Source organism: Equus caballus, chromosome 6, assembly GCF_041296265.1.
Source record: "Equus caballus isolate H_3958 breed thoroughbred chromosome 6, TB-T2T, whole genome shotgun sequence".
In the NCBI taxonomy this organism is placed as follows: domain Eukaryota; kingdom Metazoa; phylum Chordata; class Mammalia; order Perissodactyla; family Equidae; genus Equus; species Equus caballus.
The window spans coordinates 44,028,828-44,042,282 of NC_091689.1; the positions used below are offsets into that span (position 1 = coordinate 44,028,828).

The 13,455-nt window shown below is 56.4% G+C and overlaps 1 protein-coding gene and 1 long non-coding RNA gene across 12 annotated transcripts in view; one reads left to right on the forward strand and one right to left on the reverse strand.

Annotated features, from left to right (window-relative positions):
- TSPAN9 (tetraspanin 9) overlaps positions 1-13,455 on the forward strand; it is a 193,510-nt gene that overhangs the window by 99,533 nt on the left and 80,522 nt on the right. For 10 of the 11 annotated variants that reach the window (XM_070270872.1, XM_070270876.1, XM_070270875.1 and 7 more), the window contains one exon: positions 9,421-9,500. In XM_070270872.1, the coding sequence (XP_070126973.1) occupies positions 9,438-9,500 (63 nt within the window). In that variant the 5' untranslated portion in view covers positions 9,421-9,437. Of the gene's footprint in view, positions 1-9,036; positions 9,501-13,455 lie in introns of those variants that run through there. The other variant, XM_023642992.2, reaches the window with a different exon arrangement.
- Positions 2,729-8,503, reverse strand: LOC138924758 (uncharacterized). The gene is made up of 3 exons (XR_011439942.1): positions 6,962-8,503; positions 6,779-6,859; positions 2,729-6,381 (listed from the first exon to the last, which is right to left on the reverse strand). It is a non-coding gene; the product is annotated as an uncharacterized lncRNA (long non-coding RNA).

Sequence of the window (13,455 nt, forward strand, 5' to 3'; positions counted from 1 at the left end):
TTTAGGAATATTGGATTTGCTGGGTCAGTAAATTTCCACTGGTGCATGGCAGTAAACCTCTGGCTTCATCACACTTGCCTATGCTGGCGGTCTGGCCTTATCGCATCCTCCCTGAAGCCACCTGCCCTCTTTGATAAGTACTAATCACAACTACTTTCTTTCTTCTCTGTCTCCCAGGAGTGAATGGCTCAGTGTGTGTGTGCCTGTGGGAACGGGTACATCCGTCTGTCCAGCACAGTGCCTCGCACACCAGGCCCTTTTGGGGATCTGACAGTGATGCTGATTGGGCTTGGGATGAAAGCTGGGGCTGGTTTGGGACTTTCCTGGAAAAAAGGGCCTGAGAGCCCAGGGTGGGCAACTCACGGGGTGGGCCACGAGCCGGTGCTTCCGGGGCTCAGCCTCTGCTGCTCCCTCCCAGCCTGTAAACCTGCTCAAAGAGGAGACTGCTGTTCTTTGGGAGTAGCAGTTCTTGCTCTTTGCTTCAAGCCTCCCTGTTCTGAGCCAAGGGTTGTTTTTCTAAACAGCGGCTATCACCCTTGCTCAAGACCCCCACAAGGGCCTTCCTGCTTCACTCCTGCGTTCTGGTGATTTACCAGCTCTCTGTGCTGGGCACTGTGCTGAGGGCTGGAGGAAAAAGCTGATGGGCACAGGGCATGTCCTCCAGGAGCTCACACTCTGGGGCTGGGGAGGCCCCCAGTGAACAGACAACCCCATGGTGGGATGGACTCAGGGTGTACTGTGCTCCCAGCAGAGGCCCCAGAGCCTGCCTCCCCAGACTTCACAGAAGAGGCGAGAGCAATACCAATGCCGCTTGGACAGTGGAAGTTAGCCGTCAGAGTGTGTGTGGGGAAAGGGCGCTCCAGGCAGAGGGAACAGCTCATGCAAAGGTGGCAGCTGAGGAAGACCTTGACGTGGGTTGATGTTGGTGGGAGCGTAGGCCAAGTAAGGTGTGGCGGATGGAGCTGATGAGAGGAGTAGGGGTGGGGAAGCACCTGTGCAGATTTTTAACTAGCATCCAGGGTCATCTCTGCTCCAGCCCCCCCTCCCTTTCAAGTTCGGTTTCTGTGAACTTTCATTTCAGCTGTGCATGCGGACATGTCCTCCCCAGATGACATGGGCACTCCTCTGCCCTCTGGCTTTGCCTAGCCATCCCCAAGCAGGACGCTCTTCCTCCTGCCCTCTGCCTATCCAGTCCTGCCCATGTTCCAAGAGCCAAGAAACCCCATTTCGTAGGGCAGGAATTTCAGGGCTGGAAGGAGCCTTGCAGGACCAGCTAGTCCAAACTCCTTGTTTTATAGCTGAGGAGCTAGAGATCACACGGGGAAGGGTGTCCAGAGGGTGGCATGGGGGAACCGTACACTGGAAGGCCGCGAAGCCTCCCTAAGGCCGCTGGCCTGCCCCGCGCTCGCCCTCCTCTGAGCACCTCTTCACACGGTTGTCAGGTGTTGATGGGGCCCCCGCTGCTGGTCGGGCATGGGACTGGCACACAGTAGCGAGAAAACCAGGCCCAGTCCCTGCTGCCCTGCGGTTCCTGGTCTGGTAGGAGAATCAGACAGCAAACTGTCACTCAGGTAAACATGTGCTTCCACACTGTGCTGAGTGCCGTGAGAGAAAGGGAAATATGGCGCAGCACGACTAGATTGAGGGGGAGGCAGGTGGCCAGAAAACCAGGAGAGGCCTTTTGGAAGAGTTCACAAGAGCTCAGGGATGAGTAGAGCTAAGTGAGGCAGTGGGCTGGGAAGAGCATGCCAGGTAGAGGAAACAGCATGGGCAACGGCCCTGAGGAGAGAGAACCTGGAGAGTTCACTGGGTGGAGCATAATGAGTGAGAGGAGAATGGCTGGGAAGGGGGCTGGAGAGGTAGGCAGGGGCCAACTGCACTGGACCTTCCAGGCTGTTTTAGGACTTTGGATTGTAATGGTAGAATAGAATAGTGTGTGTGCGTGCACACACAGGATCATCATCTGAGTAAATGGGGAGCCCCTGGAGGGATTAAAGTGGGAGAGCGGTATGAGGGGATGGCTCGGCCGCCCTGTGAAGCGGCTCAGGCAGGGGTGGGAAGGCGCTGTGTCCAGGAGCTGCAGGGGCTACAGGAGATGATGGGGGTGGGCTAGGGAGCGCCTGTGGAGGGAGTGAGGAGAAGGTGGCTCATTGGATGGGACTTGTGTTTGATTGGAGGTGGGGACAAGTGACAACGGGGAGTCAAGAATGTAATCCTGGGCTTCTGGCTTAAGCAATGGGATGAGTGTTTAGGCCGTGTTTTGAGAAGGGGAGGGTACTGCCAGGGGAGCAGGGCTGGGGCAAGGTCAGTGCCTCTGTGGCGCGTGCAATTGGAGCTGCCTGGGAGACAGCCAAGTGGGGGTGCCAAGTAGGAGCTGGGTGTGTGCCTGGGGCTGGAAGACAGGTCAGGCCCAGGTAAACACTCAGGTCTCATCAGCATGTGGATGGCACTGGAAGGATGGGATGGGCAAATGCAGGACTGTGGGGCGGAAGAGAAGAGGGCCCAGGACTGCTGGCGCCCTGAGGAAGGAGCTGAGGAGGAGGAGCTCCAAGTGCCGGCCCTAGACTTTGAGCCACAGAACATTTGTATGATTATGTGTTTCTTGTATCTTTTTCTGTTCAACTACATTATAGTTAGATGGGGACCGGGACATATTTACTATAATAATAATTAGTTGATAATGATAGTAGTGCCTCAGTTCACTGAGCATTTTCCGTGTCAGACGTTGTGCATTACATTCATAACCTTTAATCTCTACCTTCCTACGTACTGCTTGGGAAGGTGTGTATTATCATCTCCGCTTTACGGTTGGGGAAACTGAGATTGAGAGCAGGTCAGGTGTCGTTGTAGTTACCCAGCAGTTGCATAACTCACTCCAGATGGGATTTGGACACACATCTGTCTAGTCCCGAAGCCCATCATGTTTCTACAACCGTATCTGCCAGAGCTTCGTTCCCTGCGGTTGGGTCGGGTGGTGGGTGTGGATGGGGCTTGCTGAAGGGTCTGAGCACATGCCGTCCTCTCACAGAGCCAAGTCCTGCTGACCCCGCGGTTCCTAGGCCAGGTGGTGTGTGCTGACGCCTCTCACCTGGCTCCTTAGGATCTAGAAGCCTCACTTTGAGTACTCTTGGCCCAGTCAGGGGTAGGATGGCTGGTCTACAGCTGTCACCCTGTTTCTCGGAGCTGAGCTAACTGTCCACAGTATCGCCAGTGCATGCTCTGACCAGTGTGCTCATCTGTCACTCGTGCAGTGTGGCCACACGGCCGAGGGTCCCTTCACAGTCCTGTCTTCTCAGTAGCCAGGGTGACCTCTGCCAAGGGCTGAGCACAGCCAGCTCTTGGGCTCTGAGACATGGCTGCCGCACTAGAGAGTGTGCACGAGTTCACCAGTGACGCAACTAGAGGTAGACCTGCATGGTCCTTAGAGCTCCTCCAGCAGGCATGGCCCCCCCAGGATGGGGAGGGGTCCCAGAGCAGCTTGTCCTCTGTCTTGCTCCTGTTGCAGTCTTCTCTTTTGTCTACCTCCTACCTTTCCTGACTCTTTCTCCACAGTGGCCCTCTGATCCATAAGTTTGTTTATTTATCCATCTGTCCATTTATCTTCCATTCCAGGCTGTGCCATGTGCAGGGGATGTGGCTGAGAACAAAATGGGTGACCTCATGGCCTTTACACTCTGTTATCTGTAGCCGGGCACTTAAATTTCCTGAGCTTTCTTGTCGGGTTCTGATGCGCTCGGATAGCCTGCTTTCCAGGAACAATTCCATAGATTTCTGGCTTGGGTCCCGTCCTCTGGTTAATGAACTTGGGGCTCTCAGGCTGTCCTTGGAGAGAACTCAGGGCTTAGGCATGGTGGTCTTCCTTTTCCCTCTACGCACCCACACATTCTGAGTCCCTACCCTGTGGTGGTCCCTGTGACAGGCACAGGGTGTGTGCGTGTGATGAAATGATTAAGACACAGCCCTGCCTCCTTTGAGAAGCCCAGGGGCCAGAGCAGAGGCAAGTGGGTGAATTGTCCACTCTGAACGAAGCTGGGGGGCCTGAGGAGGGAGGAGCAAGCCTGTCCACAGAGAAGGCGATACCTGGCCACCCCTGGTAGACGGTCGTGAGCAATTCATCTCTCTGTCTGTGGCCCCTCCCACAGCAGCCAAACTCTACTTGTTTGTTTTCCTTATTGCCCCCAGAAGCTAAATAAATAAAAAACAAACAAAGCTACCCATAGTACTTCTTTTCTACCCTGACCCCGTCACCATCATTGTTAGGTCCTTCTGGAATCCTGGACAAGTGTGGTGCCACATGCTGCTCTGGCTGTTTAATTTCCATAGCAAAGAGGAGACTCCCCTGCCTCTGGGCCCTCACCATCCCCTGCCGAGTGAATCTTCATGCAAATATCTCAGGAAGTGGGCCCCCTGCTAGGGACCTCTCCAGCCTGCTTAGCCATTGAAGCATTTTCTGAATTGCCAAAGAAGATCCCAATTTTAGAAGTTAAACTTGGGGTGAGTCTCCCTTCTCCTCCCATGGCGGCCATCTCACATGTTCTTTGGGTAGCATGTGCCATTGAGTGTCTAACCTAAATTCTGGGTGAGGCTCCAGGTGCAGGATACCTCACGAGCTACACACACTGTCAAATACAGAACTATTCAGCGCAGGTCAGAAAGGGTGACCAGTGTTGGCCCATCGCTCCGATGGCTGTGGGTGAGTGAGCTCTGTCGCACACCGCAGGCCTGAGAGATTCCGGGAGAGGCAGAGCGAGCCTGGCATTTACTCTGAGGCCTGCACCTCCCCAGCGCCATTCAGCAGAGATGGTGCATGTTGATTTCACGTATTCACTTCTCTTCCTCCCCTCTGGGAATTCTGTACTTGCTTCACTTTTTTTGTTGTTAAAAAAAAAAGGAAAGAAAAGGCAGCTCCTCCTTGTTCCATGCTCAGAGATCCTCAAGGGCAGTCTGTACCTTCTGGCTCCCCTGAGCGTGGCGAGTGGCTGAGGGTCAGGAGAGGGCAGGAGGGATGGCGTCTCTCACCTTTCCTCTCCGGTGCTTCTCTCTGCATCCCAAATCTAAGAAGTTGAGGCAGCCACAGCAGCAGGTCTTCCTCTTTTCCTCTGCCCTGCTGCCAGGCCCGGCTTCCTAGGACCCCGGCTTTATTATGTGCCTCCACTCCTCAGGAAGCTCACACTTTCCATGTGTCACGCAAGGCCTCGCACAGGAGCTCACTTTGACTCACAGGCACATTCTCTTGCTTCACTCAGGCTCTCCTCACTGCCCCCTGAATAGACCATCCTCATGCCTTTCTAGAATGCCCTCCCTCCTCTCTCCCTCTCTCTACCCACTCCAGAGAGCCTTTCTCCAGGGGACAGCTCTTTGCTGGTCCTGTTATCTTATGTGCTGTCTGTCTCTCTGCTTTGGGCTTCTCTAGGTACAGACTGGAATGGAGGTAGAAAGCTGGTCTTTTCAGCTAAATTGTGAGCTCCTTGAGGCCTGTAGCCATGTCTTCCTCATCTTTGTATCTTCCAGGATGCTTGCTCAGTCTCCTGCCTGTGATGAACGCTCTATTACAAATGCATGGTTTGTCCACTGGGAGCGGGAGGAGGACGGCTGCTGTCCGGCTAAACCTGTATCCTATAGCTCCTCTCCCAGCTCTGTCCAGGCGGCCTCCTTTCATGGGCTGGCCTCCTGTCTTGCACACTTCGTTCTCCCTGCACCCGCTCCCTTTGTACAGTCCTGTAAGGTGACTCAGGGCCAGCTCCTTGGGGACTCATTGCCAGTCATCGGTCCAGTGGCACCGCCCTGAGCACACCTCTCCCTTTTTCCCCCTTACTCAGGGTCCTTTCTCTAATGACTTCTCATCAGGATGTGCAATTTCAGGTTCCCTGTTACGCTTTTAGATTCTGTCTGTTAGACTGGAAGACTCCCAAGGGCTGGAACTAGATTTAGAGCCCCAGAGAGTAAAGAACACCGGCTTGGAAAGCACAGTTTGCTTATCTGTACAATGGGGGAGATAACCACACCTTATCTTGTAGGGTTGTCATTGAAGATTCTGTGAGTTACTGCCAGTGAAGCTCGGTGCCCGGGATATAATGCGGACTTAGAAATCTGAGTTGCTCTTATTATTTTGATATTGACAAAACTGGATGTGCTGATGGGACCTCACTGAAGCTTGTTAATGGATTAAAGAGTGGGACTTCAGCCCCCATGGGACAAGTGTGCCCAGGAGGGAGCAGAACTGTTAGAGTGGACAGCCTCCTCTTCTTCTCTACCTGCCTGTTGTCCTCCACCCCTGGCCCCCAAGCTCTTGCCTGCTGAGGAAGTCGTCACTGGCACAAATCCATTCATGGTCGGGAATGAAGGTGGAATGATCCAGGGACAACGGCGAGGCTATTCTCACTGAAAAAGGCGTGAGTTAGGGAGAAGAGAAATGAAAAAATTAGAGGGGGCCAGCCTGGGAGGGCCCTTGCTGACACCACGTGCCCATCTGAGACTAGTAACCACAGCCCCTTACATTTGCTCCCCGCTCACAGTCCTGGGACTGTTGTCACATGTGCCAGCTCGCTCTACTCTCACAACACCTCTAGGGGGAGGCTCTATTTTTTTTTTTATTGAGTTATTGATAGGTAACAATCTTGTGAAATTTCAATTGTACATTAATGTTTGTCAGTCATGTTGTAGGTGCACCACTTCACCCTTTGTGCCCACCCCCCACCCCACCTTTCTAGGAGGAGGCTCTATTAATCCCCATTTTTAAGAGGAGGAAATGGGAGCTCAGAAAGGCAAACGACCTTACCCTGGATCCACAGCTCAACACTGAGCTAAGAGTGGAAAACGGTCTCCTGACTCCCGTCCAGCTGGTAAACGCTGCTCCCTCCTGAATCAAAGAAGTAATGTGCGAATGAAGTGGCAGCCGGGAGCCCTAGGAGCCGCGGAGACTGAAGAGGATAAAAGGGGTGGGGCTCTGTCAGCTCCTCACCTGTAGACAGCACCCCGGGACTGCTGTGCCCAACCAGGAGAGAGTAGGCTGCTGTGGCTGTGACACACACTAGGTTTCAATTCTGGGCTGCCCAACTGTCTGGCGAAGGGGCTCGGGACAGTAACACCTCGGCAGGTCCCTTTGAGGAAGCTGAGCCGCCCCCAGAATCCCAGCGCTTGCAGCCTCGGATGCAGGCCTGGCTCCGAGCCAGTGACAGCAGCGCGGGGCCGCCGCAGCAGACTTGTGAGTCTTGAAGTCTCTCTGGTGGAATAAATGTCCCCTTCCCCCATGGCTATAGCCAGTTGTGGTAGCTCTGTTCCCACCCGTCGCCTTGGTGATCATGGTCCTTCTGTCTTCCTGACTAGACTGTGTGTGTCTGCAGGGCAGGGAGCAGCACACCTCCTGTTTCCTCAAGGCCTGGCCCCCGCTCAGCACACAGCAGGTGTGGAAGAAGTGTCTGATGGGATCCAAGGAGGACATTTCACACTCACCCCAGGGGGGGCATGAACACTTCTATCCAGCCACCCTTGTCGAGCGCCTCCCAGAGGCCAAGCCCGGCGTTAGGTGCTGGGGATATATAGCCTAGGCCCCGCTCTCGGGTGCTCTCAGCAGTCTCTTGCTGGTGGCGGAAAAGAGAGGTGGGCTCTTCGCCCCTAAGTCTTCTGGTCTTTGTTTGCCAGCTGTGGTCGCCCCAGGTCGGCGGTGCAGACTTCTGCACAAGCCCAGGTGACGCGGCCCCAGGTGCAGTGTTTCACGGTAGAATGAAGGGCTCCTCCTGGATGTTCCCAAGCCCCTAGCAAGAGCCTTCTTCATGCGGTTTCCCTGACCAGCCCCTTCCGCCCAGTCCTCAAGGGAGGGGACCCGAGGCTGTGTCCAGGAGCACTCCTACATCACCCTTGGCATGGGCAGGATGTGGAGGGGCAAGGCAGGACCCCGCTTCGGCCACCTACTCTTCTCAGCCCCGCAGCGTCCTACCCGGGAACGCGGGGGCGGGGGGCTCGCGCAGCTGCAGGAGCCTCGCGGAGCGGCGCGTGCGTGCGCGCGGAGGGGGCGGGGAGGGCGGCGCGCGCACCACCGAGGCCCTAACCGCCTTTCCCACACCTCGCGCCTCCCCTGCGGTTCCTTCTCCCTGCGCACCGTAGCCAGACCCACGTGTGCAAAAGCGTGGTGTGCGTGTGTGGGTGTGTAGCCGGGAGACCGTATGCCTCGGGTCGGACAGGCCGCCGGGTGCACAGGGGGCGGCGGCCAGCTCGACAGTGGCCGCGCTTCTTTCACTCTCCAGTCCTCCCCAGACCTTTCCTCTGGCTTCTTTCGGTCTCTGGTACTTCCAGCCGTTCCCCTTCTCTCACTGCCTCCTTTTCTCCGATAGAAGAGACCAGCGCCTTCCGATGAAGGTTCTGGTTCACCCCCAGCTCCAGAGCCCTTGACATTTAGCGAGGGTTCGCAGTGCACTTGTATAGGCACACAGCAGAACGCTAATCCTATTAAAGATATTGTGTCATTGGGGAGGGGGGAGGCTGCCTCCCCCTGGGCAGGCCTGGCGCTCATTGGTCGAATGCAAAGCAGGGGGCGGGGCCGAGGGCCCGGGGAGGGGGCTCCGGGCGATTTCGGAGTCGGGAGTCTGGGCTGGGATTTCGTAGGGAAAGCCCAGCGGTTGCAGCTGCGGCGGATCCCTCGGCTCTGCCTGCTGCGCGCCCGGGCCGCCCAGGGCCGGCGAGCAGCTCCGCCAAGTCGTGGGGCGAGGGGGCGCGGAGCGCCCGCAGAGTGGTCGGGCTCAGCGCTGGGGCTGGGCTGGGAGAGGTGTGCCCGGGGAGCCTGGATCCCGGCGCCCTTGCCCCTCGCGTGGAGCGGCCGGTGCACCCGGGAGTCAAGCTGACGCTCTGGAAAGAGAAAGCCAATTGCAGCCTCCCCAAAGACGCTAAGTTACGCAGGCGAGCCGGTTCCCAGAGAGCGTTCTCGAGCGCGCGTAGAGCCGAGCCGCACCGCAGAGCCCTCCCGAGCCAGCCGGCTTCGAGCGGGGCGCCGTCCGAGAGGTAGCGGCCCCTGAGCTCGGGGTCTGGTCCGGAGTGCGCCCCGATACAGAGAGGGGGCGTGCAAGGCTCCGCCGGCCCGCCTGCAGCCCGCGTCCGACTTAGGCGCCCCCTCCGTCCCACTCCGGGAGCGATGCCCCCCGCCCCTCGCGCCCCCCGGGAACGACGCGAGCATGGAGAAGTCGAGTAGCGAGGATTCTTCGATCCACCGGAGTCCATCTTTGGATAGCAAGGACTCGGACTTTGCCAAGCCGTCCACCTCGGGCCGCCCGTTCGGCCGCGGCTTCACGGCCGGCGCTTTCTACGGCACCGCGGGCTCCCGGGGCCAGAGCCGCGCCGAGGCCGGCGTTAAGACTGACAAGTACAATGCACCCAAGGGCAGCAAGTACGTGGTGTTTTACCTGGACCTGTCCTTTGTTTTCCTCCTAGAATTTAAGAAGTGCAACATGGCCAGGGGCTGCCTCTGCTGCTTGAAGTACATGATGTTCCTCTTCAATTTGATATTCTGGGTAAGTCCTTCCGTTTCTCTCTCCCTTGGCCTCCTCTTCTCTTCTCTGCTGTGCTAATAGCGCGATACCCTCTTCCTCTTCCGTGCTGCATTGCTCCTCTCTCTGCACAACGGTAAGTGGGTTTTTAAAAAATCGTGTTCTCCCCTCGCTCATGCATCTTTCTCTTTCTTTCTCTCTTCCGTGGCTGAATGGAGGCTCCAACTTGCGTGTCTTCCAGGAGAGACTTCCTCTACTCCTAGGAGCTCTGGCAAAGTTTGCTGCCGGCTCCTTCCCCCTAAGAAACCCATGCTGGAAGTGCCTCCAGCAGGGTCCTCTGCAGAAATAGGTGTGGGCAGAATTTTTAACAGCTGTGCCCGAGTTGAAGACAGGCGCAAATGTGGATGGTTTTCTGAGTTTCTTGTGCTCCCCCTGGATACACAAGAATACAATCTGCAGCATTTTATGGGCGTGAGATGGGGGAGCGGTAGAGGTCACCGCCTCCCGCTCCTTTCAGTGGATCCCACGAAGAGGAGCAGGAGCCCCTGTCCCGAGCAGAGGGACTCGCTGGCTGGCCTGCAGCTCTGCCCCTGGTTAGGGCTTGCGTGGAGGAGGGTGTGGGAGGGATGCTGCCATCCCGTGGTAGGCAGCTGCTTTTGAGGGATTGCAGTGGACTGGGCAGGGAGCAGGCTGGCCATGTGTTCCCGCAGGGACGCCAGCTCTCCAGTCTGGGGCCCCAGAGACTGGAAGGGACGAAGGGAGACAGTCAGGAGTGCCCCCATCCTTGGTAAGAGGTTCTTTTCTAGGGAGGGTGTCGGTGGGTGGGGCAGCATGGATTTGTTCTCAGTGCTCTGTGATGCTGGAGGCCATGGGTGTGCGCCCGCACATGCACGAGAAATGCTAGTTAGGCACTTTGAAAACTTCTTCAATTCGTGTCTAATTGTTCCTTCGCTCCAACTGCTTTCTCTGCCTTTGTTCACCAGAGCCCAGATGTAGTCCTCACAGATGTTTGGCTCTGCCCCAGGGCCTGGCCTCCAGCCTGCTGGAGGCTGTCAGCGGCCTTGGTCCAGGAGGTGCACTGAGGTGGGAGGGCCACTCACAGCGCGGTTGGTGGAAGCTGTTATGCTTGGGTGTTCAACACTTGTGTGAAGTGACCCGCTTTAACTGGAAAACTTTTTTGGGTGGGTGTGTGGGAGGGGACGGCTTTTCCCACAGAGGGGAGAGCTCAGGGGCAGGTGGGAAGAGGGGTGGGTGTTCGTCTGCATTAGCTTTGTGTGTGACCTTGGCCAGGCGGCTTTACCCCGTCAGTCCTGGATCTCCTTTCTAGTCCAGTGGGGTCAGCCTCGTGTCCTCACCTCGTTAGTTATGGGACCTCCTGCATCCTTGCCCTCTCTCTGGGGAGGGAGTCCCTTCCCCAGGGGGGCACGGGCTGTAGCCTCTCTGCTGAGGAGCCTGGTCTGAGACCTTTTGAGTTGGATTTCCCTAGATGTCTCCATGGTCTGGGGCCCTCCAGCCAATGCTGTCAGGACATTACCTGTCCTGTGGTGAGGGTTTTGTGGAACCTGGGGCAGAGCCATTGGAATATCAAGAATGACTTTGTGGCCGCCTTTGGGCAAGTGCTCCTGGTCTCTGACTCATTGACCAGCATGACTCCGCATCAGCCAAGTGCTGGTGTGTATTTCCCTGGTGCCTGTTGGTTTACACTAGTGCTGCCCTTTCATTGTGTACAGCTTCCCTCTCTGCCCTTGTTCGTAGTCTCAGCCTACTTTCTGCCTTGCCCCACTCTGCGCATCTGAACACTTACTAGAAAGACCCTCCTGGGGATGCCCAGTGTCTTGGCCAGTACCTCCCATTCAGCAGTGCTCCTCCCCACCCCCACCTCGCCACCTGCTGGCCGGAGTAGGTATAACTGCTTGTGGCTCCTTTCTTCTCCAGGATCTTCCCAACTTGGTTTGGGGACCTCCTCACAGGCTAGAACAGTGGTCTGCGCCCTGCACATAATAGGCACTCGTTAAATGTTTGTGAGTGAATGATGGAGAGTGAGAGCAGTAATCCATCTGTTAGTATGTGGTAGGGATTCCCAAGTCCCACTCGATCGAGAAAAGAAGTTAGTTCTCAAACTTGCCTGCGGTGAAGGCTCTCCTGGCACCTTGCTGTGGGGGGGCAAGCAGCTCCTCCCACCTTCCCTTCCAAGCCTGGCAGAGGTAACGCGCTGATCAGGGAAATGGCCTTCCTTTATGGTCTGTAGTGAGAGAACTCGCTGTCTCTTCCTAATTAGAAGGCACCTACCATCACTCTCTTACCAGGCGAGGAGCTGCTCTCTCCTAGTCTCTGACTTTTCTGATTACTTAATATTTTCAGAATTCTCATGCTACGAGCTGAGAAAAATTGAGTTCTTTTATGCTGGTAGCGTATGAGATGATGAAATAAGACCTTGGGAAAGATGGAACAGATGCTTGTGTGTGTCTGAGCATTTGCCACGGTGTTTCTTGGGAGGCAGAGGAGCAGGTGTGGTACGTGTTAGCCAGCCTTGGTCATGGCGTGTCACTGTGCTCCCCTTCACCAAAGACCTCCTGCAGCCACGTGCTTCGGCTGACCTAGGAGAAGGAGCAGAGGAAAGAGCCACGTGAGAAGAGAAAGAGTGAAGTGCTTGGGCCAAAGGCAGGTAGGGTTGGTGGGGAGCAAGTGGGAGGCCTCTTCTGCTTTCCACTGCGCACAGGGAGGGGGGCAGGAGGCGAGAGGGTGGGCTGAGGAGGTGTGCAGGGCTGGTCAGAGCCTGAGCCCTCGGGGTTCCAGAGCAATTGTTAGGAATTACAGAGCTATCAGTTTTTCCAGTCTCATGGCTCAGATCCAAACAGGAGGCTTTTCTGAGGCATTAGAGTTGAACCCCAGACCTGCAATCAATAGATGGAGAGCGTCCCATAGATCCTGGAGTCTACCTGGGAGCTCTCCAAACTAGCCGCTGCCATCACACCCCCTGCCTCCTCGGAGCACTGGGAGGATTCCCGGCGGAGGAGAGGTGCAGCTGGCCTACGCTGCAACCCCGCACAGGCATGAGTCCCTGGTCCCTTGCCACTGGGTGGAGCCTCTAGGGGATTGGTGTTGGTGAGGGCCTGGTGATATCACTGGGTGGGAGGCAAGGCTGTGTGCCCAGTGCTCCTCCCCTGTACCAAGAAAAGGGCAGGTGCCTTACAGGCTGCTGGGCACCCGCCTGCTGGGGGAGGGGTGGTGTCCAGGTCTGCTCCTGGCACTGCTAGCTTCAACTAGATGGTGCTAGCCATGTTGGCAGCCAGGGCAGCATTTCTGAGGGCCTGATGTAGATGGTGGGGATAGAGGAGCGGAGACTCAGTGGTCATGCCTGACTGAGTCCCGCCTCCTCTTTCCCCCACATACCTCACCGTGATCCTGAGGGCCAAAGAGAAGCTGGCTTCTTGGTGGATAGGAAATAGGAGGCCTGCATTGGGACAGAAGTTTCCCCATGCTGAGGGGCCTGTCCACCAGTGGTCAAATGTACCCCAAGATATTTCTCCCAGCAGTGGAAACCACTGGGGCTTTTCCCTCACTGAGCCTCATCTCGGTCCTCCTGGGGCTGTCGGGTGGAATGTTCCAGGTAGAGATAAGTGAATCTAAGCCCCTGCAGGAGGGCAAAGGAGGTTCAAAGCTCTTAACTCTGAGTAGGGGAGAGAGAGAGTATAGGGCTGGGCTCTGAGTGCTGGGGGCCTGTTTCCGCCTTCTCAGGATAGCACATTGTCATCCCAGCCCAGCTCCTCCCAACCCGGATCAAACTCCTGTCTGATATGGAGGGCCTAGGGTTGCTGGCATAATTGCTACTCAGGATGATGGTCACTTTCCATGCTTGCCAGCAGAGCTGTCCCATCACTTCAAATCATGGCTGGCAGAGCAGTGACATTCTGGCCCCACTGGAAAGTCTCTTTTTTGTGGATCACTCCCTTCGTAAAGGCCAATTAGCTGAAGAGAC